This window comes from Leopardus geoffroyi, chromosome E2 (assembly GCF_018350155.1).
Source record: "Leopardus geoffroyi isolate Oge1 chromosome E2, O.geoffroyi_Oge1_pat1.0, whole genome shotgun sequence".
Classification (NCBI taxonomy): domain Eukaryota; kingdom Metazoa; phylum Chordata; class Mammalia; order Carnivora; family Felidae; genus Leopardus; species Leopardus geoffroyi.
The window spans coordinates 3563675-3589338 of record NC_059335.1 but is presented as its reverse complement, the minus strand read 5'-3'; the positions used below and the strand labels follow the sequence as shown (position 1 = coordinate 3589338).

General features: G+C 46.3%; 1 protein-coding gene across 1 annotated transcript in view; it reads left to right on the top strand.

Moving 5' to 3' along the window:
• The first annotated feature begins 2736 nt into the window (after window positions 1-2736).
• Window positions 2737-25664, top strand: part of NLRP2 (NLR family pyrin domain containing 2) — a 34953-nt gene continuing 12025 nt past the window's right edge. Inside the window, exons 1-7 of the mRNA XM_045441331.1 lie at window positions 2737-3016; window positions 6165-6229; window positions 8341-10247; window positions 19796-19966; window positions 21977-22141; window positions 23842-24012; window positions 24345-24515. Coding sequence (XP_045297287.1) covers window positions 2737-3016; window positions 6165-6229; window positions 8341-10247; window positions 19796-19966; window positions 21977-22141; window positions 23842-24012; window positions 24345-24515 — 2930 coding nt within the window. The remainder of the gene's footprint in view (window positions 3017-6164; window positions 6230-8340; window positions 10248-19795; window positions 19967-21976; window positions 22142-23841; window positions 24013-24344; window positions 24516-25664) is intronic.

The following is a 25664-nucleotide window of genomic DNA, read 5'->3' as shown; positions in this document are numbered from 1 at the left end:
TGGAGCAAATACAGCTGCTGCAGGCTAACTCCCAGAGGGCCCAGCTTCCCTCTTGCAGGTCGACTGCGGCTTCCTGACCACATGTACCTTCTCCACATGCCTGGCAGGGTCGGGGGACAAAGGTCAAAGGATACTCAGCTGTTTCTGCCACCTTTATATCAAGACAAAAATAACATTCTCAGAAGCCCAACCAAAAATGCTTAAGCTAACTTCGTGGGCCAGCAATGTCCCATGACCACCCTTGGCCGAAACGTGGTTTTATGAATGGAGTTGGTGACAAATTAAGAAGCAGGTAGAGTGGGCGTGCACCTCAGGAACAAACACAGTGGAGGGGCTGTTCTTGACCCTAACCCTAGACCCAGCCCCTTCCTCACTGGGAAGGGAATGTGGAAATCCAAGCAGCTGGAAGTGGAAGGAACCCTGTTTAGATGGGTGCCCCTATCTTGGGTGTTTGTTGGGTCCTCATTTTCTCTTCATTTCCCTCCCTTATTGCCCAGAAACCACTGATTTCTCTCAAAAGATGTAATTCAGTTCTCCACAACTACACCCAAGTGAAACAACCGTCCCATCAGGGTGATTGACACCTGGGCTTCAGAGCAATTTATAATATCTAGTTCAGAGTCCATGTGGTCATGTGACCTTGAATGGTCTATCTTACCTCTCTGGTGCCTCAGTATCAATACCTGAAATAGGGAGAATATAACACTTGGTGATATCGTAAGGATTAAATGAGCTAAGTCTAACGGGCAGATTGCAGTGCCAGCCACCTTGCAGGGACTACCAACGTGTGACCTGACCCCTCCACCCTCAGGATGAATTCAGAATCCTAAGCCAGGCACTGACAAAGATGGTCTTCTTGACTGAACTGGAGTCAGCATCCTAGGTGCTCTTTTCCATTGGACCTCGTCCTTGGGCTCTCTCCTTGGTCCACTTAGTCCAACTTGAGCCAGAATCCTGCTGGGTCAGCTTAGCAAAAATTCCCCCACCCTTGCTATCTGATCAAATTCCTCCTCAACCAGGTGACATCTGCTCACCCTGGTCTGCCCTCAGCAGGAATCTTGGTGAATGGATCTAACAAGAATGCGCGTAGCCTTGATGTTTCCTCTCGGTGACTGTCCACCCACCGACCCCCACCTCCTTGGATCCACCCACTTGTCCTTGCTGTGTTTGGAGCTGGGTTCCATCTCTGTCCTCTGCCTCCAAACCCCAGCTGTAGCTGCCTCTCTCCAGTAAAGCCTTCCTTACCATCTTCAAGCATCATTAATACATTTCCCTTACCAGCTCTTTGGTATGGCTCTCTGTCCTACCCATGCAACAAGACAAAGTGCTTCTGAGTATAGGACAGATGGTGTGCCATCCCTGCTGGACTGTACCTGGAACCAAATTATAAAAATCCCAATTTACCATGCCACTGCCTTCATGATCAGAGATCTGACCCTAGGGTATGAGTTTCATCCTGTGCTCATCTGCTATAGCAAGTGTGTACCTGTATTGTTTGCCTCCAACCTGCTGAGCTCCACTCAGCCCTGAGCTTTCATACACCTTGTTCGCTCTGCTTAGAATTTATCCCCCACAAAATTCCCACATCTGGCAGCTCCTTGTCTGCATGTTAGCGGTTGACCTATTCCTCTGAGAAAATGTCCATGCTCACGTCTTGCAAAATTCCCTTCATTCTATTTCTCTATATCACCCTATCTTCATATTTTGATGTCACTTGTTTCTGTTTATGTGTGAAATGTCTGCTTCTCCCATACCATGTATGTGTACCCAACATTGAACATAAACCCCAAGTGGGCAGGTTTCTTACCCACCTTTATAGTGGTCCCTTCAGTTCTAAAATTGTTCCCAGCACCCAGCGGGAGCTTCTACTTGAATAAACAAAGGCCCAAAGCCAGTTAATATGGTGGGTGACGGCATACTTGTGTTACAACTGGAAATTCGGACGTCAGGGACTTTGACTACAGAATGGTCTCGACTTTGAAAGCATCTTAACAGAGGCTCACCAGGCAGTTGAGTGGTACCCCTTCTCAATACACTATTGCTTAAAAAGAGTGATCTCCTGACTTCAAGAGACATGTATTTGAAATTCTATTCATTGAACAGTTTGCGTGTTTGAGCCAAGGGTCCTAGAGAGCTAAAGTCGGTAGTTCTCATTAGCTCATTTGTCCACCAAATTTAATAAAACTAACAGGTGATCTGCTAAGTCCAGAAGACCCATCAGCATGGACTTCCTACCTACCCTCAGGGATTTGCACACTCTCAAAAGGGTCTCAGGTTCTAAAAACGTGAACCACTGTATCCAGCCAAAAACTAAGGGAGTTTCGTGTGAATTTGGCCTTTTGGGGAGTTTGTTCTTTTTTTTTAATTTTTTTTAACATTTACTTATTTTTGAGACAGAGAGAGACAGAGCATGAATGGGGTAGGGTCAGAGAGAGAGGGAGACACAGAATCTGAAACAGGCTTCGGGCTCTGAGCTGTCAGCACAGAGCCCGACGCGGGGCTCGAACTCACAGACTGTGAGATCATGACCCGAGCTGAAGTCGGACGCTCAACCGACTGAGCCACCCAGGCGCCCCGGGGAGTTTGTTCTTAAAGCAGCAGTTGGGCAGTGAGAATTGCCCAGTCCCAACACAGAGGCAACTGGTGTTTGAGAGAGGAGTGCCAGTTTTCTCTCTTTCATTTCCTCCCTTGATTCTTCTTTAATGCCCAAAGCTCGGATCTCTCACGTAGGACAAGATGGTACCTGCTGCGCAGCTGGGTTTCAACCTGCAGCCCCTTCTGGAACAGCTCAGCCAGGATGAGCTGAACGAGTTCAAGTCTCTGTTGAGGCCCCTTTCCCTGCAAGATGAGTTACAGCACATCCCTCCGACAGAGGTAGAGGAAGCCGATGGGAAGCAGCTGGCAGAAATTCTCACCAACCGCTGCCCCAGCCATTGGGTAGAGATGGTGACCATCCAAGCCTTTGACAAGATGAACCGAACAGATCTGTCTGAGAAAGCAAAGGATGAGCTCAGGGGTAAGTAGAAATGAGTCCACACTGTGTCACAGGAGGAAAGAGTAGTAGCCTCTAAGGTTTCAGATGCACAAGAGTAACACTGAGCTTTGGAGAGGCTACCTGCCCCGAACCCAAATGCTAGACCTTCATTAAGTCTGGTGGTATCTTTCAGCTCTTTTCCAAGTCTTTTCCAGCTCTTTCCACTCTGCCCAAGTATCGTCTACCTCCCCTGGCCTCCTCCCTCTGTATCTGCTCTGTCCAAAGCTGTTCCTTAGAGAATATATTCATGATCCCATTCTTCCATACCTCCTCCAAGATGTTAAATTATTGTACACACTCTGTTTCACTTTCAGTTCCCACTTATGGTGTTTGCTTCCATACACTCTGATGCACACTCAAGATGCAAACCCCTGCCTTCCCCTTGACTAGCAGCACTAACAACGTGTGGGGCTGGGAACCTCCTTTGAGGTATTTGGCAACATCCCTGGGGCCCCAGTGCTGGCATCCCAACACCTCTACCCGTTAGATGCCAGCAGCATACTCCCCTCATGTGTGACAACCAAAAAGGTCTCTAGACACTGGCAAATGTCCCCTGCGTGGAGAACTGTGTTTTAGGTTAGTGGCTGTCAACTTTCACTGTTAGGGGCAATGTCCTCAGGAGCTTTAAATACGCTGATGTCCAGAACCTACCACCGGAGATCATTATTTAGCTAAGTGATCTGTGTCTCCCCCACCCAGGTGTCAGGTTCTTGACCGCTTCCCAGGTGACACCTGTGTGCACCCAAGGTTTTATAATACCACCCAGGGCTCTGACACCTAACAGAGCAGCCACATGTGGTTAGTACACACTTGAGGTGTGACTGGTTCAATTCAGGTGTGCTGCAAGGATAAAATACACACGGGCTTTTAACTGCACATTTTTACGTACTATCTCATGAACAACTCTTAAACCGACTGCACATCTAAGTGTTAGTATTTTACATAGAGCTACATTAAAAAAGTATGAAAATCAGCTGTGCCTCTTCACAGCTTTCATCATGTGGTTCCTAGAAAGATAGGAAATCACATACTTTTGTGACAGGTGTTACATTTGTCTTGGAGACCACTGTGCTCCAGAGGACATTTTCTCTCTTGCTCTTCAGCAAGGGTATTCAAAATCGTTTTCCTATCCTACGATTTTATTTTTCTTTAAAAAAAAAAAAAAGGCCAGTTTTATTCCATCCAGGGATCCATTTTTAGCTTTAATGTTCCCTATCTTCAAATAGATAGGCGAGGGTTTTCATCCCTAGCTGGCCTCTGAAGATGACGAATTTAGAAATAACTGGAAGAAACTCAGAGTTGGATACCTATAAGGGTTTGGCTCTGAAAAGTGCAGTTTCTCCCTCCTTTCCTAGAAGTAGCTTTGAAGTCTTTTCTGGGAAATTTGCCTCCATCATTAAGTAAGTTACCTCATTTACAGTCTTGTGTGTGTGTGTGTGTGTGTGTGTGTGTGTGTGTGTGTGTGTGTGAGAGAGAGAGAGAGAGAGAGAGAGAGAGAGGGAGAGAGAGAGAGATTTTGGAATTCAGGAGCTTGTCTTAAATAGACAAAATGTGGTGCTGAGCACTAAGGATGCAAAGAAAGCCAAGCCCTCATCTCTGCTGCCATCCAGGTGGGTGAAGAGTTAAGACATAGGGAAAGGAGCTCAAAAAGGCAGTATTTACAGTAGAAATGAGTAAATACACACAGATGCTGGAAAGAATGAGCTTTCCCTTGGAATCTGGACTGTCTGGATTTTAGACGGACCTATAGCAAGGGTTGGCCAACCTTGGCTCACAAACCAAATCTGGCCCGCCATGTGCTTTTGTGCATCTTATATGCTAGGAACAAATTGTGTGTATGTGGTGGTGGAGGGGGGGGGATCAAATACTATTTTCCAGCCTATGAAAACCATGTGAAATTCAAACATCAGTATTCATAAACCAAGTGTGCTTTGCACACGGCATACTTATTTGCTCATACGTTATCTGTGATGGCATTTGCCTCACAAGGGCAGAGGTAGAGAGAGGTGGCCTGAAAAGCAGGAAATATTTACTGTCTGGTCCTTTGCAGTAGCAAAAAAAAAAAAAAAAAAAAAAAAAAAAAAAAAATCTGCTAACCCTGGCCAAAAGGATTTTTGAGTTTGTGATTTTCAACATTCTCTTCTCTTGACGTCATCAATCACCAGTACCTTGAACAACATGACCTGGGCTCAAGCCAACAGTAAACCAGAGGCTGGTTTGAAAAGCAAAGGTACAACTATTGATACTCCAGCCAGGTGCCTCCTGGGTATTTCTGCAAGAGTCTCCTAGACTCCCCTCTTCATTTATCCAGTGTTGAGTTTGAAGTATTTCCTCTCCCTTCGTGACTCCCCCCTGTTCCTATAGCCCCTCCCAGGTCCGTGAAGCTCTAACCACCTTATTAGAAACCCGGAAATTAATGCATGGAAGGTTTCTGATGCCCTCAGGAAGAAGCAATGGTGTATACGTGCCCATTTCTCTCACTGTGTGAACTTGACTGGTGACACCTAGGACAAATCCACCATGATGACTGCTCTGTGACCTGCAGTCTTCTTGAGCCCAGCCCCGCCCCCATGTCCACTGTCTTTCCTTTTGTTTAACCACACCCTTAAGTACGCCCTCAGTGCATAATGTCCTTGATCTGCTCTGGAGATAGGACTGGGGAACACATCTATTCTCCTTCTCCTCGCCACATGTACTCCCAGCCTCTAGAGCTATAAAAGCAGAGTTCCAAAGATCTTTTTGTCTTGTGGATGCTCTCGACATGCTTCTTAATAAGCCATTTCTTGTCAACTGGACTTGTCAGCCTTTTTCTTCAGTCTTAGGGCTCCTTCTGCCTTTGGAGGTTATTCTGCATACACCTCCCTGACACGGAACACACATTGTGTGTTCTGAACTGCATAGGAACCCACTTGCCACAGAGGCATGTAAGCCTGACATCATGGCTTGGCACACTTTGATTTCATCTCCAGTATCACGTTAACATCCTGTGCATGTAATCCGGGCTTAACTATTGAAACCCAGTTGTCAAACATGACCCTTCTTAAAGTCCCACTCTCTTCCCTGGGCAGAAGTTGCAATGCTACATAGTGACAAGCCTACAAATGCCCCCTTTTTTCTCAGGGATCACCAGGACTCCAGAACCAAAATGCGCGAACCTGGAAGAGACACAACAGTGTTCAGGAGAAGAGGAGCCAGGTTGGTCATAGAACGCTCAATGTTGGAGCAAGCTGAGTGACCTCTCCTCTCCCTCCCCCCACCCACCCTTACTGGACTCTCCATCTCTCTCCAACCTCATTTCCCTCCACCATTTATAATCCCGAAATGTCTCTCAGAAAATACCTTCTTCCCTTCCTTAAGAACAAAGCGGGGGGGGCGCCTGGGTGGCGCAGTCGGTTAAGCGTCCGACTTCAGCCAGGTCACGATCTCGCGGTCCGTGAGTTCGAGCCCCGCGTCGGGCTCTGGGCTGATGGCTCAGAGCCTGGAGCCTGTTTCCGATTCTGTGTCTCCCTCTCTCTCTGCCCCTCCCCCATTCATGCTCTGTCTCTCTCTGTCCCAAAAATAAATAGACGTTGAAGAAAAAAAAAAAAAAAGTTAAAAAAAAAAAAAAAAGAACAAAGCGGGGAAATGAACATTGGAAAGAATGGGAATTTCTTTAGTTCACAGAAAAGGAGTGTATTGTATAGAGTTTTTCTATAATTTTTTTTCAGTTTCAGATGCTCAGACTTTAGTAATATCAAACTCCCAGATGAGAAAATTAAGACCTGCCAGAGGTAGGTGTCTTGCCTCAACCAGTGCTGTGGTCAGTTTAACATCAGTCAATTTCTTAAGTTGGCCTGATGGTATTTTTTTAAATGGCCTTAGTGAAGTAGAATTTAGGTATCATAAATGTTATGTATCCTAAATTTTAATGTACTACTAATGATTTTGTGTAAACGTAGACTTTCGCAACCATGGCCGCTCTCCAATTTTACAACATTTACATCACCCCATAAAGTCCCCTCATGTCCACATGTAGTCACCCTCTGGTCTCTGTCGCCCAGTTCCAAGCAACTGTTACTTTCTGTGTCTCTAGCATTGCCTCTTCTGGACATATGTGGCCTTTGTGTCTCTCTTTCGTCACTTAGCATAATCTTTTTGAGGTTTGTCCATATTGTTGGATATATCGTGAACTTATCCACATTTATTACAGAATAATATTCCATTGTATGGATGAGTCACACTCACATTGCCCATTCATGGATGGATGCATGCTTGAATTTTTTCCACTTTTTTAAAATATATTTTAAAAAATGTTTTAATGTTTATTTATTTCTGAGAGAGACAGAGTGTGAGCAGAGGAGGGGCAGAGAGAGAGGGAGACAGAATCCAAAGCAGACTCCAGGCTCTGAGCTGTCAGCACTCATGTCCGAACTCACGGGCCCCGAGATCATGACCTGAACTGAAGTCGATCGACCAACCGACTGAGCCACCCAGGCGCCCCGAATTTTTTCTGCTTGACTGCCTTGCATGATGCTGCCAAGAACCTTCATGTGCTGGTCTTGATGTACACAGATTTTACTCGTAGCTCGGGCAGATACTTAGGAATTCTCTGGCATTCCACACAGGCATAACACTACTGGTTTACCCAGATACTTGAGCAGCTATAATGGGTTGGGCTGTATGGTGAAGGTCTGTCCCCTGATATCCTGGTGCTCGTTCTAGTCCGGTGGGGAGAGATAAGTAGTTTCCATAGATCACACTGAGTTTTGAATGAGCAAATAGAACAAACATTTCTTGTTCTGGGTGTCTCATCCGGGAGTTTGATGTTACTAAAGAGGGCTGTCACTTGGTTTAATTTTTTTTTTTAATTTTTTTTTCAACGTTTATTTATTTTTGGGACAGAGAGAGACAGAGCATGAACGGGGGAGGGTCAGAGAGAGAGAGGGAGACACAGAATCGGAAACAGGCTCCAGGCTCTGAGCCATCAGCCCAGAGCCTGACGCGGGGCTCGAACTCACGGACCGTGAGATCGTGACCTGGCTGAAGTCGGACGCTTAACCGACTGCGCCACCCAGGCGCCCCGGTTTAATTTTTTTTTAATACAAGTTATTGTCAAACTGGTTTCCATACAACACCCAGTGTTCATCCCAACAAGTGCCCTCCTCAATGCCCGTCACCCACCTTCCCCTCTCCCCCACCCCCCATTAACCCTCAGTCCGTTCTCCGCATCCAAGAGTCTCTTATGGTTTAGAATGTCATTTGCTCTAGTCATCTCTTTAAGCCCAGCTGTCATACCTCCCAGCACATGATATGGACAAAGAACTTAGAATCTGAACTCCTTGCAACCTCGTAACTCTGGGGGAAAAAAAAAAAAAAAGCAGTTCACCTGTTTTTACATCAAGCTCCATTTAATTTGTATTTTGCAGCGCTTGCACAAATGCAGGGAGAAGATGTCACAGACCCAGAAGAAGCGAAGGAAGATTCGAAAGGAGCGGAGCCAGGTCTGTATCCTGTCTTCCTGGATGAGCCTGGTGCTATTCGTAAACTTCTCTAGTTTTCCTTTCCTACTTAACACACAGTATTTTTTTTTTTCCCTAATGAATAACCAGCTATGTCCTTCCTATCCCCTGCCTCCTATCACCGAAGGTAAACAGGATGAATATAGAAGTATATTGGAAGAGGAGGTCTGGCAAAGCAGGAAGAAGAACTTTTGGCCAGAAGCCAGTGAAAACATCCACATGGTCACCCAGAGATACGAGACACTGGTCCCATCCTGTAATGCTAAAATGCTTGCAGGGCCATTCGCACAGACGGTGGTGCTGCACGGTGCCGCGGGCGTCGGGAAGACCACGCTGGCCAAGAAGTGCATGCTGGACTGGACGCAGGCCGGCCAGGCCCGCGCCCGCCCCGCCGCCCTCTACCTCAGCTGCAAGGCGCTCAGCCGCAGGGGGCCGTGCACCCTGGCGGAGCTGCTGGCGGACAGCGCCCCGGGCCCGCGCCGGGCCCTTCCGCGGCTGCTCGCGCGGGCGCGGACGCTCCTGCTGGTCATCGACGCTTTCGAGGAGCTGCGCGTGCCCGCCGCGGCGCTGGCGCGCGACCTGGGCGGCGACTGGGGCGCGCGGCGGCCGGCGCCCGTGGTCCTGGGGGGCCTGCTCAAGAGGAAGCTGCTCCCCGCGGCCACGCTCCTGGTGACCACGCGGTCCGAGGCCCTGGGGGAGCTGCGGCTGATGGTGGAGCAGCCGCTGCTGGTGGAGGTCGAGGGGCTCTCGGAGCCGGAGCGCAGGGCGTACCTGCGGCGACAGCTGGGAGGCGAGGCTCAGGCGCGGCGCGCTTGGCAGCTGATGAGAAGCAACGCGGCGCTGCTCCGCCTGGGCTCGGCGCCCGCCGTGTGCTGGATGCTGGGCGCCTGCCTGCGGCTGCCCGCGGACGAGGGCGACGACCCGGGCCGTACCTGCCGCACCGCCACGTCGCTGCTGCTGCGCTTCCTGTGCAGCCGGTTCGCGCCCGCGCCGGGCAACTGCCCGCGCCCGCGCCCCCGGGCCCCGCTGCGCGCCCTGTGCCTCCTGGCGGCCGAGGGCGTGTGGGCGCAGACCTCGCTGTTTGAGCCCCGGGACCTGCGCCGACTGGGCGTGCGCGAGGCCGACCTGCGCCCCTTCGTGGACCGGAGCCTCCTGCAGGAGAGCGGCGAGTGCGCGGGCTGCTACCGCTTCCTGCACCTGAGCCTGCAGCACCTCCTGGCGGCCGCGCTCTACGTCCTGGGCGGCGGCGAGGGCGGCCCCGGCTGGGGCGCCCGCGGGGTGCGGAGGCTGCTCTCCAAGGAGGAAGGGCGCCGGAACCCCCACCTGGCCCACGTGGGGCGCTTCTTGTTCGGCCTCGCCAACGAAGACAGGGTCAGGGAGCTGGGGGCCGCCTTCGGCTGCCCGGTGTCCACGGAGCTCAAGCACGAGCTGCTGGCGTGCACCGTGAGGTCCCCCGAGAGCGGCCCCTTCTCCTCGGTGACGGACACGAGGGAGACCTTGTGCCGTCTCTACGAATCGCAGGACGAACCGCTGGTGAAGGAAGCCGTGGCCCAGGTCACGGAAGTGTCCCTGCACTTGAAAGACCCCACGGACCTCGCGCACGCGTCCTTCTGCCTCAAGCATTGCGAACGGCTGCAGAAACTGCGTCTGCGGGTGGAAAAGGGCGTGTTCCTGGACGACGACACCGCGTCGGGGTCCGAGGCCCAGGCTGCCGGGTAAGGAGCCTCACGGTTCACTTTGTCAATTGCCGGGTAAGGAGCCTCATGGTTCACTTTGTCAATTGCCCCCGCCCTCAGCCTCCCACCCTGCGGCACCCGGAAACCGGGCCGACTTCCCGCTCCGTGTGTCTGAGGGTCAGAACGGGCTTCTGGCCACAATTTCTCCTGCCAGCTTGCCACTCAAGGTGGGAAGCGCTATATTCATACTAGGAATGGGGTCATTGGAACCAGATAATGTTTTGAGACCTGTCTCCTTTTTCCCTTAGCTGAGCAAGTTTTGCAAACGGCCCAGCCTGTCTCAGTTCACATGTTGGCTGTATAGGTTTCCCATTTCTGGGCGATTGTCCCATTTGGCATGATGGGTAGAAAAGCATTAAAGATGTGAAGTCAGAGGCTGAATCAACAAGGGGTGGGAAGGCTCCATGCCACCATGACGGAAGGGGAGTCCTTCCACAGGCGCCTTGCCCAACAGGACAGAGACCATGAGGGTGGCCCCAGACGGTTGTGACACGTTATTCTTGATATAGGCTTGAGTAACATCCAGGGAGCTCCTACAGAGTTTCCAAATGCTCCTGCTCACCCGGTGCCCATGGATGCCGTGTAATCTTCCATGTTGAGATGAAGATATTGGTTTTCAGAAAAGGGTGCTTGAGTGGGATTAGACTCAAGTCCGTTGGCTCGTGAAGTCCTACAGTCACAATCCATGATCACTGCTCATGGTCCTGTGTAGGGCCCCCCAACATACTGATGTTTATCTTATCCACTCACCTCTTCCTAACCCCTAAGTTGTCCTCCAAAATCAGTATCTGAAACCCTCATGCACATTCATGGGGCCAGAATAAAATGCCATCATTGATTTCCTGGGGGAGGTGTCTATTTTCCACATGAAACTTGAGTCACTGCCAAGGGAGCGTTAGGAGCACAACAGGTTGGTGTGAACATCTCTCCACCTCCCAGATCACCAGCAGTCCACAGACCGTATCCCTTCATCCATATTCTGATTTTGTTTCTTCTCTCATCCAAGTGTTTAGACAGACCCACATGCTACTTTATCTAAGTCCTTCCTCTGCAGGAGAGTCCTCCAAGAAATGCTTTGGATGAAAACAAAATTGTGTGAATAACCTCCTGTCTCTATCCCATCCAAGATCCCAAGTCAAAATAGTCTCTATTTTCCTGTTTGTTTGCTTGTTTGTTTGTTTGTTTGTTTTTTAGAGTATCAGAGCTTTTATTTTATTTTATTTTAATATAATTTATTGTCAAGTTAGCTAACAATGTATACAATGTGCTCTTGGCCTCGGGAGTACATTCCCATGATTCCTCACTATATACAACACCCAGTGCTCATCCCAACAAGTACCCTCCTCAATGTCGGTCGCCCATTTTCCCCTGTCCCCCTCCCCCTATCAACCCTCAGTTTGTTCTCAGTTTTTAAGAGTCTCTTATGGTTTGCCTCCCTCTCTGTTTGAAATTATTTTTCTCCCTTCCCTTTCCCTATGGTCTTCTGTTAAATTTCTCAAGACCCATATGTGAGTGAAAACATATGATATCTGTCTTTCTCTGACAGACTTATTCCACTCAGCATAATACCCTCCAGTTCCATCCATGTTGCTGCAAAGGGCATGATTTCATTCTTTCTCTTTGCCAAGTAGTATTCCATTGTATATATAAGCCACATTCTCTTTATCCATTCATCCATTGATGGACATTTAGGCTCTTTCCATAATTTGGCTATTGTTGAAAGTGCTGCTATAAACATTGGGGTGCAAGTGCCCCTACGCATCAGCACTCCTGTATCCTTTGGATAAATTCCTAGTAGTGCTACTGCTGGGTCGTAAGGTAGTTCTACTTTTAATTTTTTTGAGGAACCTCCACCTTTTTGTTTCTTTTTAACCTTGGTTTGGCTAAAACCAGCAATGGCACCAGTGTTAAGCGGCATTTCATTAACCACAGTCCAGCTGCTTGGTTCTCAGAGCTCCCATCTCAGAAAAGGCAGCATGGATGTCTTTAGGTTTAATTATGACCGTTCTGGTCTGTAATGCAAACTCCTGCTTTTCATGAAAGTTCCTTTCACATGCTGTTTGCCACTTTCCCTTCTGTGCTGCCCCATCACAGCAACCCCATAGCATTGCATTGCTGGTTTGCAACTCTCAGAATGGTTAAGTCACAAGATGACTTCTAATCAAATCACTTTCTCTACTTAGTGGCTTATCTTTTTTTCCCCCCCAAATCTTCACTTTATTCTTTTTGTTATTTTATTTTTTAAAATTTACATCCAAATTAATTAGCATATAGTGCAACAATGATTTTGAGAGTAGATTCCTTTTTTATTATTATTATTAATATATGAAATTTATTGTCAAATTGGTTTCCATACAACACCCAGTGCTCATCCCCAAAGGTGCCCTCCTCAGTACCCATTACCCACCCTCCCATCCCTCCCACCCCCCATCAACCCTCAGTTTGTTCTCAGTTTTTAACAGTCTCTTATGTTTTGGCTCTCTCCCACTCTAACCTCTTTTTTTTTTTTTTTTTTCCTTCCCTTCCCCCATGGGTTTCTGTTAAGTTTCTTAGGATCCACATAAGACTGAAACCATATGGTATCTGTCTTTCTCTGTATGGCTTATTTCACTTAGCATCACACTCTCCAGTTCCATCCACGTTGCTACAAAGGGCCATCTTTCGTTCTTTCTCATTGGCACGTAGTACTCCATTGTGTATATAAACCACAATTTCTTTATCCATTCATCAGTTGATGGACATTTAGGCTCTTTCCATAATTTGGCTATTGTTGAGAGTGCTGCTATAAACATTGGGGTACAAGTGCCCCTATGCTTCAGTACTCCTGTATCCCTTGGGTAAATTCCTAGCAGTGCTATTGCTGGGTCATAGGGTAGGTCTATTTTTAATTTTCTGAGGAACCTCCACACTGCTTTCCAGAGCGGCTGCACCAATTTGCATTCCCACCAACAGTGCAAGAGGGTTCCCGTTTCTCCACATCCTCTCCAGCATCTATAGTCTCCTGATTCGTTCATTTTGGCCACTCTGACTGGCGTGAGGTGATACCTGAGTGTGGTTTTGATTTGTATTTCCCTGATAAGGAGCGACGTTGAACATCTTTTCATGTGCCTGTTGGCCATCCGGACGTCTTCTTTAGAGAAGTGTCTATTCATGTTTTCTGCCCATTTCTTCACTGGGTTATTTGTTTTTCGGGTGTGGAGTTTGGTGAGCTCTTTATAGATTTTGGATACTAGCCCTTTGTCCGATGTGTCATTTGCAAATATCTTTTCCCATTCCGTTGGTTGCCTTTTAGTTTTGTTGGTTGTTTCCTTTGCTGTGCAGAAGCTTTTGATCTTCATAAGGTCCCAGTAGTTCATTTTTGCTGTTAATTCCCTTGCCTTTGGGGATGTGTCGAGTAAGAGATTGCTACAGCTGAGGTCAGAGAGGTCTTTTCCTGCTTTCTCCTCTAAGGTTTTGATGGTTTCCTGTCTCACATTCAGGTCCTTTATCCATTTTGAGTTTATTTTTGTGAATGGTGTCAGGAAGTGGTCTAGTTTCAACCTTCTGCATGTTGCTGTCCAGTTCTCCCAGCACCATTTGTTAAAGAGACTGTCTTTTTTCCATTGGATGTTCTTTCCTGCTTTGTCAAAGATGAGTTGGCCATATGTTTGTGGGTCTAGTTCTGGGGTTTCTATTCTATTCCATTGGTTTATGTATCTGTTTTTGTTACAATACCATGCTGTCTTGATGATGACAGCTTTGTAGTAGAGGCTAAAGTCTGGGATTGTGATGCCTCCCGCTTTGGTCTTCTTCTTCAAAATTACTTTGGCTATTCGGGGCCTTTTGTGGTTCCATATGAATTTTAGGATTGCTTGTTCTAGTTTTGAGAAGAATGCTCGTGCAATTTTGATTGGGATTGCATTGAATGTGTAGATAGCTTTGGGTAGTATTGACATTTTGACAGTATTTATTCTTCAAATCCATGAACACGGAATGTTTTTCCATTTCTTTAAATCTTCGTCAATTACCTTCATAAGCTTTCTATAGTTTTCAGCATACAGATCTTTTACATCTTTGGTGAGATTTATTCCTAGGTATTTTATGCTTCTTGGTGCAATTGTGAATGGGATCAGTTTCTTTATTTGTCTTTCTGTTGCTTCATTGTTAGTGTATAAGAATGCAACTGATTTCTGTACAATGATTTTGGATCCTGCGACTTTGCTGAATTCATGTATCAGTTCTAGCAGACTTCTGGTGGAGTCTATCGGATTTTCCATGTATAGTATCATGTCATCTGCAAAAAGCGAAAGCTTGACTTCATCTTTGCCAATTTTGATGCCTTTGATTTCCTTTTGTTGTCTGATTGCTGATGCTAGAACTTCCAGCACTATGTTAAACAACAGCGGTGAGAGTGGACATCCCTGTCGTGTTCCTGATCTCAGGGAAAAAGCTCTCAGTTTTTCCCCGTTGAGGATGATGTTAGCTGTGCGCTTTTCATAAATGGCTTTTATGATCTTTAAGTATGTTCCTTCTATCCCGAAGAGTAGATTCCTTAATGCCCCTTACCCATTTAGCCCATCCCCCCTCCCACAACCCCTCCAGCAACCCTCAGTTTGTTCTCCGTATTTATGAGTCCCTTCTGTTTTGTCCCCCTCCCTGTTTTTATATTATTTTTGTTCCCCTTCCCTTATGTTCATCTGTTTTGTCTCTTTGATGAGTGAATGGATAAAGAAAATGTGGTATATATATACAATGGAGTATTACTCGGCAATCAAAAAGAATGAAATCTTGCCATTTGCAACTACGTGGATGGAACTGGAGGGTATTATGCTAAGCAAAATTAGTCAGAGAAAGACAAAAATCATATGACTTCACTCATAGTAGCTTGATTATCTTATCTTGATAAGACAGTTGCTGACATTAACCCTACACAGCCCCAGATTCCCCCTCACCCCCCAGAGCACATAGACCATGCTCTTTGAAAAGTCACAGATTCAGGGCACCCGAGTGGCTCAGTCAGTTGAGCGTCCAGCTTTGGCTCAAGCCATGATCTCACAGCTTGTGAGTTCAAGCCCCAAATCAGGCTCTGTGCTGACAGCTCAGAGCCTGGAGCCTGCTTCAGATTCTGTGTCTCCCTCTCTCTCTGTCCCGTCCTGGCTCACATGGTCTCTCCCTTCCTGTGTCTCTCTCTGTCTGTCTCTCTCTCTCTCAAAAATAAATAAACATTAAAAATATTTTTAAAGAAAAGTCACGAATCTAGGTTGATAATGGCTCATCTTCATGGTGCCTCAAGTTTTACAATAGGTTATTTATTTATTTATTTATTTATTTTAATGTTTAGAGAGAGAACAAGCGAGCACGAGCAGGGGAGGGGCAGAGATAGAGGGGGACAGAGGCCCCAAAGCAGGCTTCACACTGACAGCACAGAGCCCGATGTGGGGCTTGAACCCACAAACCATGAGATCATGACCTGAGCCAAAGTTGGACGCTTAACCGACTGAGCCACTCAGGCACCCCTAGGTCATTTATTTTAAATGTGTCTGTATTCAGGGCAGGTACCACTAAAAAAACCAAAGGTATAACCTTGTCTTAAAACAGCCAGGGCCCTAGAGCTGACCGAATCTAACTTCTGTCTGGTTTCTTTTTCCTTCCCCTATTTCAAACCACAAACTGTCTCCTGTGTGTAGGGCTTGCTCTTGAGTCAAGTCTACTAACAAAGCTTCCGTCTTTGGAAACTATTTCTTCTCTGGGCTCTTTTGAACCTTAGGAAGATATCAACATTGTCCCAAATAAAATTAGGACTCCATTAGTGCCTCTGGGAGAGTATCCCCAAAACACAGTCTTGTATAACCTTGTCCTTCTGCAGGAGGAAGGAAAATTGTCCTTCAGAAGAGAAGGTGACTGGGGCACCTGGGTGGCTCAAGTGGTTAAGCGTCTGGCTTCAGCTCAGGTCATGATCTCGAGGTTTGTGAGTTCGAGCCCCGCGTCGGGTTTTGTGCTGACAGCTCAAAGCCTGGAGCCTGTTTCCGATTCCTCTCTCTCTCTCTCTCTCTCTGTCCCTCTCCTGTTCATAATCTGTCTCTCTCTCAAAAATAAATAAACATTAAAAATTTTTTTAAAAAGAGAGGGTGACTGAGTGACCACCCTCAAAAGGCTTAGGGACGGGGTGGAAATAATAAGTTAATTATTCAGATACATTTTAATGCTCTGAAAACCAACTGCCTTGATTGGAAATCAGTGGAACTCAGTTGTGAGCTGATAAGTAGAAGATGGTAAGAGGTGAGCGCAGGTGCTGGGATCTTATTCTTTGACTTTGAGTCCTGTCTCTGTTAGTGTGTGATGATGTGGGGCAAGTTAGACACTTTGTGTGCCTCCGTGCTATTATTTCCAAGTAGCCACAGTACCCACTGGAGAGTAGTAGGTTTTAAATGTCTACTTCTTTTGTTTTAATTGTTTTTTACATTTATTTATTTTTGATAGAGACAGAGCACAAGTGGAGGAGGGGCAGAGAGAGAAGGAGACACAGAATGGGAAGCAGGCTCTGAGCTGTCAGCACAGAGCCCGACACAGGGCTCGAACTCACCAACCGTGAGATCATGACCTCAGTCGAAGTCGGACACTTAACCGACTGAGCCACCCAGGTGCCCCTTAAATGCCTACTTCTTTTTTTTTTTTTTTTAGTTTTTTTTTAAATGCCTACTTCTAAGGGCACCAGGGTGGCTCAGTTGGTTGAGCATCCCACTCTTGATTTAGGCTCAGGTCATGATCTCACGGTTCATGAGTTCAAGCCCCACGTCAGGCTCTGTGCCGACAGCATGGAGCCCGCTTGGGATTTGCTTTCTCTCCCTCTCTCTCTACCCCTCCTCTGCTCTCTCTCTCTCTCAGACTAAATAAACTTTAAAAAATAAAAAAAAAAAAAGCCCAATTCTGAAATTGTTGAAAGTACCAGCTGCTTCTTTCAGTGACATGTTACCTTTATTCCTTGGGCATTTACACCTTTGATTTTCTCCAGGAAAACCTTCAGATATTAGACTATCCCTGAGGTCCCACAGGATTTCTACATCAGTAACTAAAATGTTTTAATTTTCTGACACGTCTTGGTTTAGAGTGTTTGCACCATTTTCCTGAAAATCAGTCCCCCCCCCCCACCCTGACTGCGAATGTCCCACACATAAATAGAAAATTAAAGCAGGGGTGCCTGGGTGGCTCAGTCGGTTAAGAGTCTGACTTCAGCTCAGGTCATGATCTCACGGTTCATGAGTTCGAGCCCCGCGTCGGGCTCTGTGTTGGCAGCTCAGAGCCTGGAGCCTGCTTCAGATTCTGTCTCTTTCTCTCTCTCTGCCCCTCCCCTGCTCATGCTTTCTCTCTGTCTCAAAAATAAAATAAACATTAAAATTAAAAAAAAAAGAAAATTAAAGCAATGTTGAAAAAGATAGAGAAATCGGGTCACCTACACAAACCCTACCCCCAGAACAAAATGAACATTCTCTGATACGTCTGTGTATATGGATATGTAATTACTTAAAGATTGTATTTTCTCTAAACTCAAAATGGATAAAGGACCTGAATGTGAAACAGGAAACCATCAAAACCCTAGAGGAGAAAGCAGGAAAAGACCTCTCTGACCTCAGCTGTAGCAATCTCTTACTCGACACATCCCCAAAGGCAAGGGAATTAACAGCAAAAATGAACTACTGGAACCTTATGAAGATCAAAAGCTTCTGCACAGCAAAGGAAACAACCAACAAAACTAAAAGGCAACCAACGGAATGGGAAAAGATATTTGCAAATGACATATGGGACAAAGGGCTAGTATCCAAAATCTATAAAGAGCTCACCAAACTCCACACCCGAAAAACAAATAACCCAGTGAAGAAATGGGCAGAAAACATGAATAGACACTTCTCTAAAGGAGACATCCGGATGGCCAACAGGCACATGAAAAGATGTTCAACGTCGCTCCTTATCAGGGAAATACAAATCAAAACCACACTCAGGTATCACCTCACGCCAGTCAGAGTGGCCAAAATGAACAAATCAGGAGACTATAGATGCTGGAGAGGATGTGGAGAAACGGGAACCCTCTTGCACTGTTGGTGGGAATGCAAATTGGTGCAGCCGCTCTGGAAAACAGTGTGGAGGTTCCTTAAAAAATTAAAAATAGACCTACCCTATGACCCAGCAATAGCACTGCTAGGAATTTATCCAAGGGATACAGGAGTACTGATGCATAGGGGCACTTGTACCCCAATGTTCATAGCAGCACTCTCAACAATAGCCAAATTATGGAAAGAGCCTAAATGTCCATCAACTGATGAATGGATAAAGAAATTGTGGTTTATATACACAATGGAGTACTACATGGCAATGAGAAAGAACGAAATAGGGCCCTTTGTAGCAACGTGGATGGAACTGGAGAGTGTGATGCTAAGTGAAATAAGCCATACAGAGAAAGACAGATACCATATGGTTTCAGTCTTATGTGGATCCTAAGAAACTTAACAGAAACCCATGGGGGAGGGGAAGGGAAAAAAAAAAAGAGATTAGAGTGGGAGAGAGCCAAAGCATAAGAGACTCTTAAAAACTGAGAACAAACTGAGGGTTGATGGGGGGGGTGGGAGGGAGGGGAGGGTGGGGGATGGGTATTGAGGAGGGCACCTTTTGGGATGAGCACTGGGTGTTGTATGGAAATCAATTTGACAATAAATTTCATATATTGAAAAAAAAAAGATTATTTTCTCAAGTTTTTATGGACTTTTTTTTTGGGGGGGAGCGAGAGAGCACATGTGTGCATAGGGACAGCACACGTGGGCAGGGGCGGAGGGAGAGAGAATCCCAAGCAGGTTCCATGCCCAGCACAGAGCCCAACACAGGATTCAGTCTCAGGACCTTGAGATCATGACCTGAGCTGAAATCAAGAGTCGGACACTTAACCAACTGATCCACCCAGGCACCCTGGATATCCTTTTAGGTCACAAATAGAGTTGTAAATCAGACTGAGAATATCATGTGTATGGATCCACCATCAGACATTCAAATATCCTCTATTTACATGTATATCACTCTCTATTTTTTTTTTAATTTTTATTTTAATGTTTATTTACTTTTGAGAGAGAGCATGAGCAGGGGAGGAACAGAGAGAGAGGGAGACAGAATCCGAAGCAGGCTCCAGGCTCTGAGCTGTCAGCACAGAGCCCAATGTGGGGCTAGAACTCACGGACTGAGATCCTGACCTGAGCTGAAGTTGGATGCTTAATCGACTGAGCCACCCAGGAGCCCCTCACTCTCAATCTTTATCAATGATCCACTTAGAATTTTGGATTATTCCAACCTTATTAGACTGTTGTGATCTATCTTTCTCTGTTGACACGATTGGTTGTTGGATAGTGATGCTAACTGATGGAAGGAATCATCTCACTTTTAGAATTACACTTATTTATTAGGGGTGTAGGCCCAAGCAACCCTAAATGTCTTCACAATGATGGCGAACTGTTAGTTTTCTCTCCAGCAACATTCGGTAAATTCACTCCTTTGCCTCTTCCCAATAGGTCCCAGAATGATGAACATGTACTTCCTTTCTGGATGGACCTTTGTTCCGTATTCGACTCCAACAAGGATCTGGTATTTCTAGACATCAGTCAGACCTTCCTGAGTACCTCATCAGTGAAGATTCTTTGTGAAAAACTCTCCTCTGCTACCCATAATCTTCAGAAAGTGGCGTAAGTGGAAGCTAACCCCTGGATTAAGACCCCCATGGCACAGCCAAGCTTCTTACATTTTTAATATTGGAGTAATATTTGAATTTCTTTTTTTAATCTTTTTTTAAAAAAATTTTAATGTTTTTTTATTTATTCTTGAGAGAGGGAGACAGAGCATGAGTGAGGGAGGGGCAGAGCGAGAGGGAGACGCAGAATCCGAAGCAGGCTCCAGGCTCTGAGCCATCAGTACAGAGCCCGACGCGGGGCTCGAACCCTCGAACCGTGAGATCATGACCTGAGCCGAAGTCAGACGCTTAACTGACTGAGCCACCCAGGCGCCCCTGAAATTCTTTCCCAGAGTCCCAAGTGGGTACTCAACACGAGGAATTCCACTGAATCATATGAAGTAATTTTTTCCAGTTTTTTTTATTGTGATATAACATAAAACTCACCATTATTTTTAAGTGTAAAGTTATGCATTTTTAAGTGTATTTGGCAACCACCACCACCACCATCACCACCATCCATCTCCAGAACTCCCTTCACATTGTAAAACTGAAACTTTGACCCCATTAAACAATAATTCCCCTGTGATCCCTTCTCCCCTGCTCCTGGCAACCACTGTTCTGCTTTTTATTTTTAATCAAGTAATTTTAATACAAAGTGAAATATGGTTTGAATGTCCACAAAACCCCACAAGGAACATCCAGATCCTGGGGGAGGTTTTAATCCCATTAAGACGACCACAGGGCTACACATAGAGCAGGATTTCTCAACCTCTACTGACACTTTGGGCTGGAGGGGGGCTGTCCTGTGCATCGTAGGATTTTTCGCAGCAGCCCCGGCCTCTGCCTTCCAGATGCCAGTGGCACCCACACACCCCCAGTTGTGACAACCTAAAACCTGTCCACACATTTCCAGGTGTTCCCAGAGAGTGTACAGAATCCCCCCTGATGGGGAACCCTGTTAGAGATGATGCTGAGACTGGTCTGCGAGCTGGGCTGCGTAAAGTTAAAATTCGCTTGGGCTGGGTGTATGTCTATCTGAATACGATCCAAAAATCTGTGTAGTTGAACGAAGTTGGAAAGAAAGGGTGGGGCTCATCACAGAACTTAAACATTTGTACTTGGAACAGAGTGTGCACCTGTCCACCTGAGGCAGCACTTCCGAGTCTCCCTGGACATGAGGCTCGTCTTGACCCGTGCAGCTTCTGTGCAGGGAGCGTCCTGCAAGCTCCCATGTGGGCGGGCTGCATGGGGTCGTTAGGGAAGGAGAGCAAACCTGACTGAGTCGGCAAAGGGGCTTTGGTACCAGGGAGACCTTCTCCAGCTACGGGTGTCTTCGTTCATAGATTTCTTTCTCCACCTAGAGAAAAGTTCTTGCTCACTTCCATGGGATCCTGATTCTGAATGCACCATATTTAGCAGGATGTAGTGCTCCTGAAATGTGCCCATTGGTAACACTTCAGGGAAAGGGACTGCTCCCCTTCCTTATCTTTTTCAACAAGCCGTAGAAGAGCTGTTGTCTGAAATGTCTGTTGGTGACCAGCTTCCCTTCTGTAAAAGTTTGAGAGGACTGAAATAGTGGAGGCTTCTGATAGCTTCTCAAATTAGATGTTAGGCAAGCGGCACAAAGCTCCAGTTTCTGCAAAATGAGTGAGTGAGTTCTGGAGACCTAACCTTACACTATTGTGACAACAGTTACTACTGCATCGGATACACGAAATGTGCTTGATCTCAAGGGTTCTCACCACAAAAAATAAAATAAAATAAAATAAAAATGGAAATGGTAGTTATGTGAGGTGATAGGTACGTTAAGTAGCTTGATTGAGCTTGATGGTGGTGATGATTTCACAAGGCACGTGTCTACCAAAACATGAACTCGTACACCTTCATGTATACAGTTTGACAATAAATACCTCAACGAAGGCAAAAAACGGGAACAGTAATTTCTAGTGTTTAAACCTGTTGCCACCCTTTGTCTCTGTGTATACAGAAACTCAAGATTTCACCTCTGTTCTCATTGCCCTAGCCTCAAAAATGTTTCCCCAGCGGATGCTTACCGGGATTTCTGCATTGTCTTTGGTGGTCACGAGACACTAACCCATCTGACTCTTCAAGGAAATGACCAGGATGATATGCTTCCCATATTGTGTGAGATCTTGAGACACCCCAAATGTAATCTGCAATGCCTCAGGTATATCTCACCGTCACTGAAAAACCCAGCACGTAACAGAGCTGCCTCAAGCTTCTATATCAATTCTGTGTAAATTAGGGGTGGGGGGCAATCCCTTATTTCTGCTTAGAAACAGTACTACACAGGGCACATGTCCCAGGACAGAAAATGGGGTGGGAGTTTAGTTTCCACTTGTATTGATCATTGAACAGCCTGGGTAACTGTCCATAAGATCCCCAAGTCCAAAGAAACACTCAGAAACTTGATATCCTCCTCTATCAGAGAGAATTTGTTTATAGTTTATGTTTCTCTTATGTCATGATTCAGAATGCCAGATTTTGTCCAGATTCCTCTGTCCAGGCAAGGATGCTTTGGGAGCATCAGATTTCCCCTTTCTTGGGCTGAGAGATCTCCCATTTGGGGATGTTCTCCACATGATTGCTCTGGCGATGATTTTCGTCACTTATCGTCGGGTTTCCATGGATCCCCACTTGACCACATTTGAGCAGCAATAGCAAAACGTTTAAGGTGATCTGTTGGTCTCAAATTATGGTTTTGCCTCTACCAGTATGACCTTGGGCTGTTGAAGTAGGTCTTATCCCCATCGGTTGGATGGAGTAGTGCACCTCGCACGAGGATTTGAGGAATGAATGAAACCAAGTCCAAGCGCACAAGTATTCATCGTTGCATTATTGGTAGTAGCCATTGTCACTATTCACCATCCCTACGACATTCCTTTCTTTTTCCTGTGAGGATTCACCAGGAAAAGGAATTGTGCCGTTTGAAGATTTTGGTCATTAACTTGTTTCTCAAGGAATAAACGAATACCATGATGGAAGAAGGAGACTCCTATAAATTTAGCTTCTTTTATTGGAAGCCATTAAACATTCTCTTTTGTGTTCCAATGCCCTGGTTAACTTTGATTCCTCTATTAGGGAGTAATCTCTATAGACATTCTCCATAGAGAGTCTATGAGAATACACACTCTAAGAGAGAAAGTGTTTTTGTTGGATTTTACTAAGTTTTAGCTATATGATATACAATCCACTTAGCACTTCCTGTGAATTATCAACCTTAATCAACACTCAGCATGAGGGTAGGACTTATTTTCAACTTAAAGATGGAAATGAGGTTTGATGAAGTTCAGTAACTTGGCCACCGTTTCATATACTGTAAATGGCAGAACTGGGATTTTTTTTTTTTTTTTGTAAGAAACCCCACTCCAAAGGCCACAATACACATAATGCCCCAGTGAAGTTCCATTCGTCCATGGTAAGAATCTCTCTCTTCAGGAATAGGGTATGGATGACTTGTTGCCTGATGTGTTTGATTGATTGGATTTCCAAATAAATAGTTCTCAACTTGTGGTCTCCAGACCAGCAGCAGCTTCATCGCCTAGGAACTTGTTAAAATCCAGATTCTTGGATCTCACCCAGATCTTCTGAAGCAACTTCTGGGTATGTGGCCCAGGAATCTTCCAGGTGGTTCAGGACCCCCTAAAACAGAGATCAGTGGATTCCGCATCCAGAGCGTCTGAGGACTTGCATTTCTAACTGCTTACCAGGTGATGATGACACGGCTGGCCCGGGGACCACACTTAGAGGCTGCTCCACACAATTAAGTCCAGGACGTGACATGATGGAGTGGAATGAGGGGCACAACTGGAGACCGTTATCCAGGGTTTGGTTCTCAAGAACGACTTGTTCTCCTTTCTCCTGCAGGTTGGTATCTTGTTCTGCCTCTGCTCAGCAATGGGCCCATCTCTCCTCCTCCCTCGAGATCAACCAGTCCCTCACATGCCTCAACCTGACAGCAAATGAGCTTATGGATGAGAGTGCCAGGTTGCTGTGCAAGACTCTGAGACACCCCAAGTGCTTCCTGCAGAGGCTGTCGTAAGTGCCACCTCCGTTCCCGTGGAGCATCTCCACACTGGGTCTGGGGCCACAATGGCGAACAGCACTGGATTTCCTGGGCGACCCATATGGGACTTCCCACTGATATGGATACCTGGTTTCCGCTTCTGGTCCCAGGCGGGTGGCTCGTGCATTTTCTTCTCTCACTCCTGGTCCTTCATGGCTGTGAGGATTAACTGCAGGATGACAGAGGAAGTGGATTCCCAACAAGAGCTGTATACAGCTGGGACCTCGAGCCTTTGGGGATGGCCAAGAAAATCAGGCTTCGGAAATGTCTTCGCCGTCTTACTGCTTGTATGGCGCTTTGGCAGGTTGGAAAACTGTCACCTCACGGAAGCCTGTTGCAAGGAGCTCTCCTCTGCTTTGATCGTCAACCAGAGTCTGACACACCTGTGCTTGGCAAAGAACGCTCTCGGAAATGGAGGGGTGAAACTTCTGTGCGAGGGCTTGAGTTACCCGGACTGTCAACTACAGACGCTGGTGTAAGTCTGTACTGCGTGTATGTGCATTCGTGTATCCTGGATTCAAGTAACACAGATGCAAGCATTCACTAATTCCTCTGATAACCCCAAGTATGATGCTGACGGTTAGATGTGATGAGACCCGGTGGTAGAAAAAAAATACAAGAGGGGCACCTGGGTGGCTCAGTCGGTTAAGCGTCCGACTTCGGCTCAGGTCATGACCTCACGGTTCATGAATTTGAGCCCCGCGTCGGGCTCTGTGCTGACATCTCAGAGCCTGGAGCCTGCTTCAGATTCTGTGTCTCCCTCTCTCTCTGCCTCTCCCCCCAGTCACACTCTGTCTCTCTCTCTCTCTCTCCTTCAAAAATAAACATTTTTTGGGGCACCTGGGTGGCTCAGTCGGTTAAGCCTCCAACTTCAGCTCAGGTCACGTTCTCACGGTCCGTGAGTTTGAGCCCCGCATCGGGCTCTGGGCTGATGGCTCAGAGCCTGGAGCCTGCTTCTGATTCTGTGTCTCCCTCTCTCTCTGCCCCTCCCCCATTCATGCTCTGTCTCTCTCTGTCTCAAAAATAAATAAACGTTAAAAAAATATTTTTTTAAACATTTTTTTTTATAAAAAGAAAAAAAATACAAGATATAGTGTCAATAATCTGTAGGGATTTGGGGGATGTCACTGGTTTCAAGGTTTGTTTGAGGTTTTCTTTAACCTTTAAAAAAATTTTTTTAATGTTTATTCATTTTTGAGAGACAGAGCACACATGGGGGAGGGGCAAAGAGAAAGAGGGAGACACAGAATTCGAAGCAGTCTCCACAATCTGAGCTGTCAGCACAGAGCCTGACGCAGGGCTCGAACCCATAAACTGTGAGGTCATGACCTGAATCAAAGTTGGATGCTTAACCGAATGAGCCACCCAAGTGCCTGTGTTTGGGTTTTTTAAATGAATGTTTTTGATAACATGTAACATAAGTTCTATCTGCAACTGGGTGTAGGTGGAGTTATTTGACTCTTAGAAAATATAGGTCAAATCTTTCTGGACCTCATCTGTTTCTGTTTTGTGAGCCATGCCCCCACTTTACTAAGTTGTCAGAGCTTAATTTCATGTGTCTGTCTTGCTGGGGTCTTCCTCTGTTACTCCGTAGTCCTGGGAGTTTCTATCAGTTCACAAATCT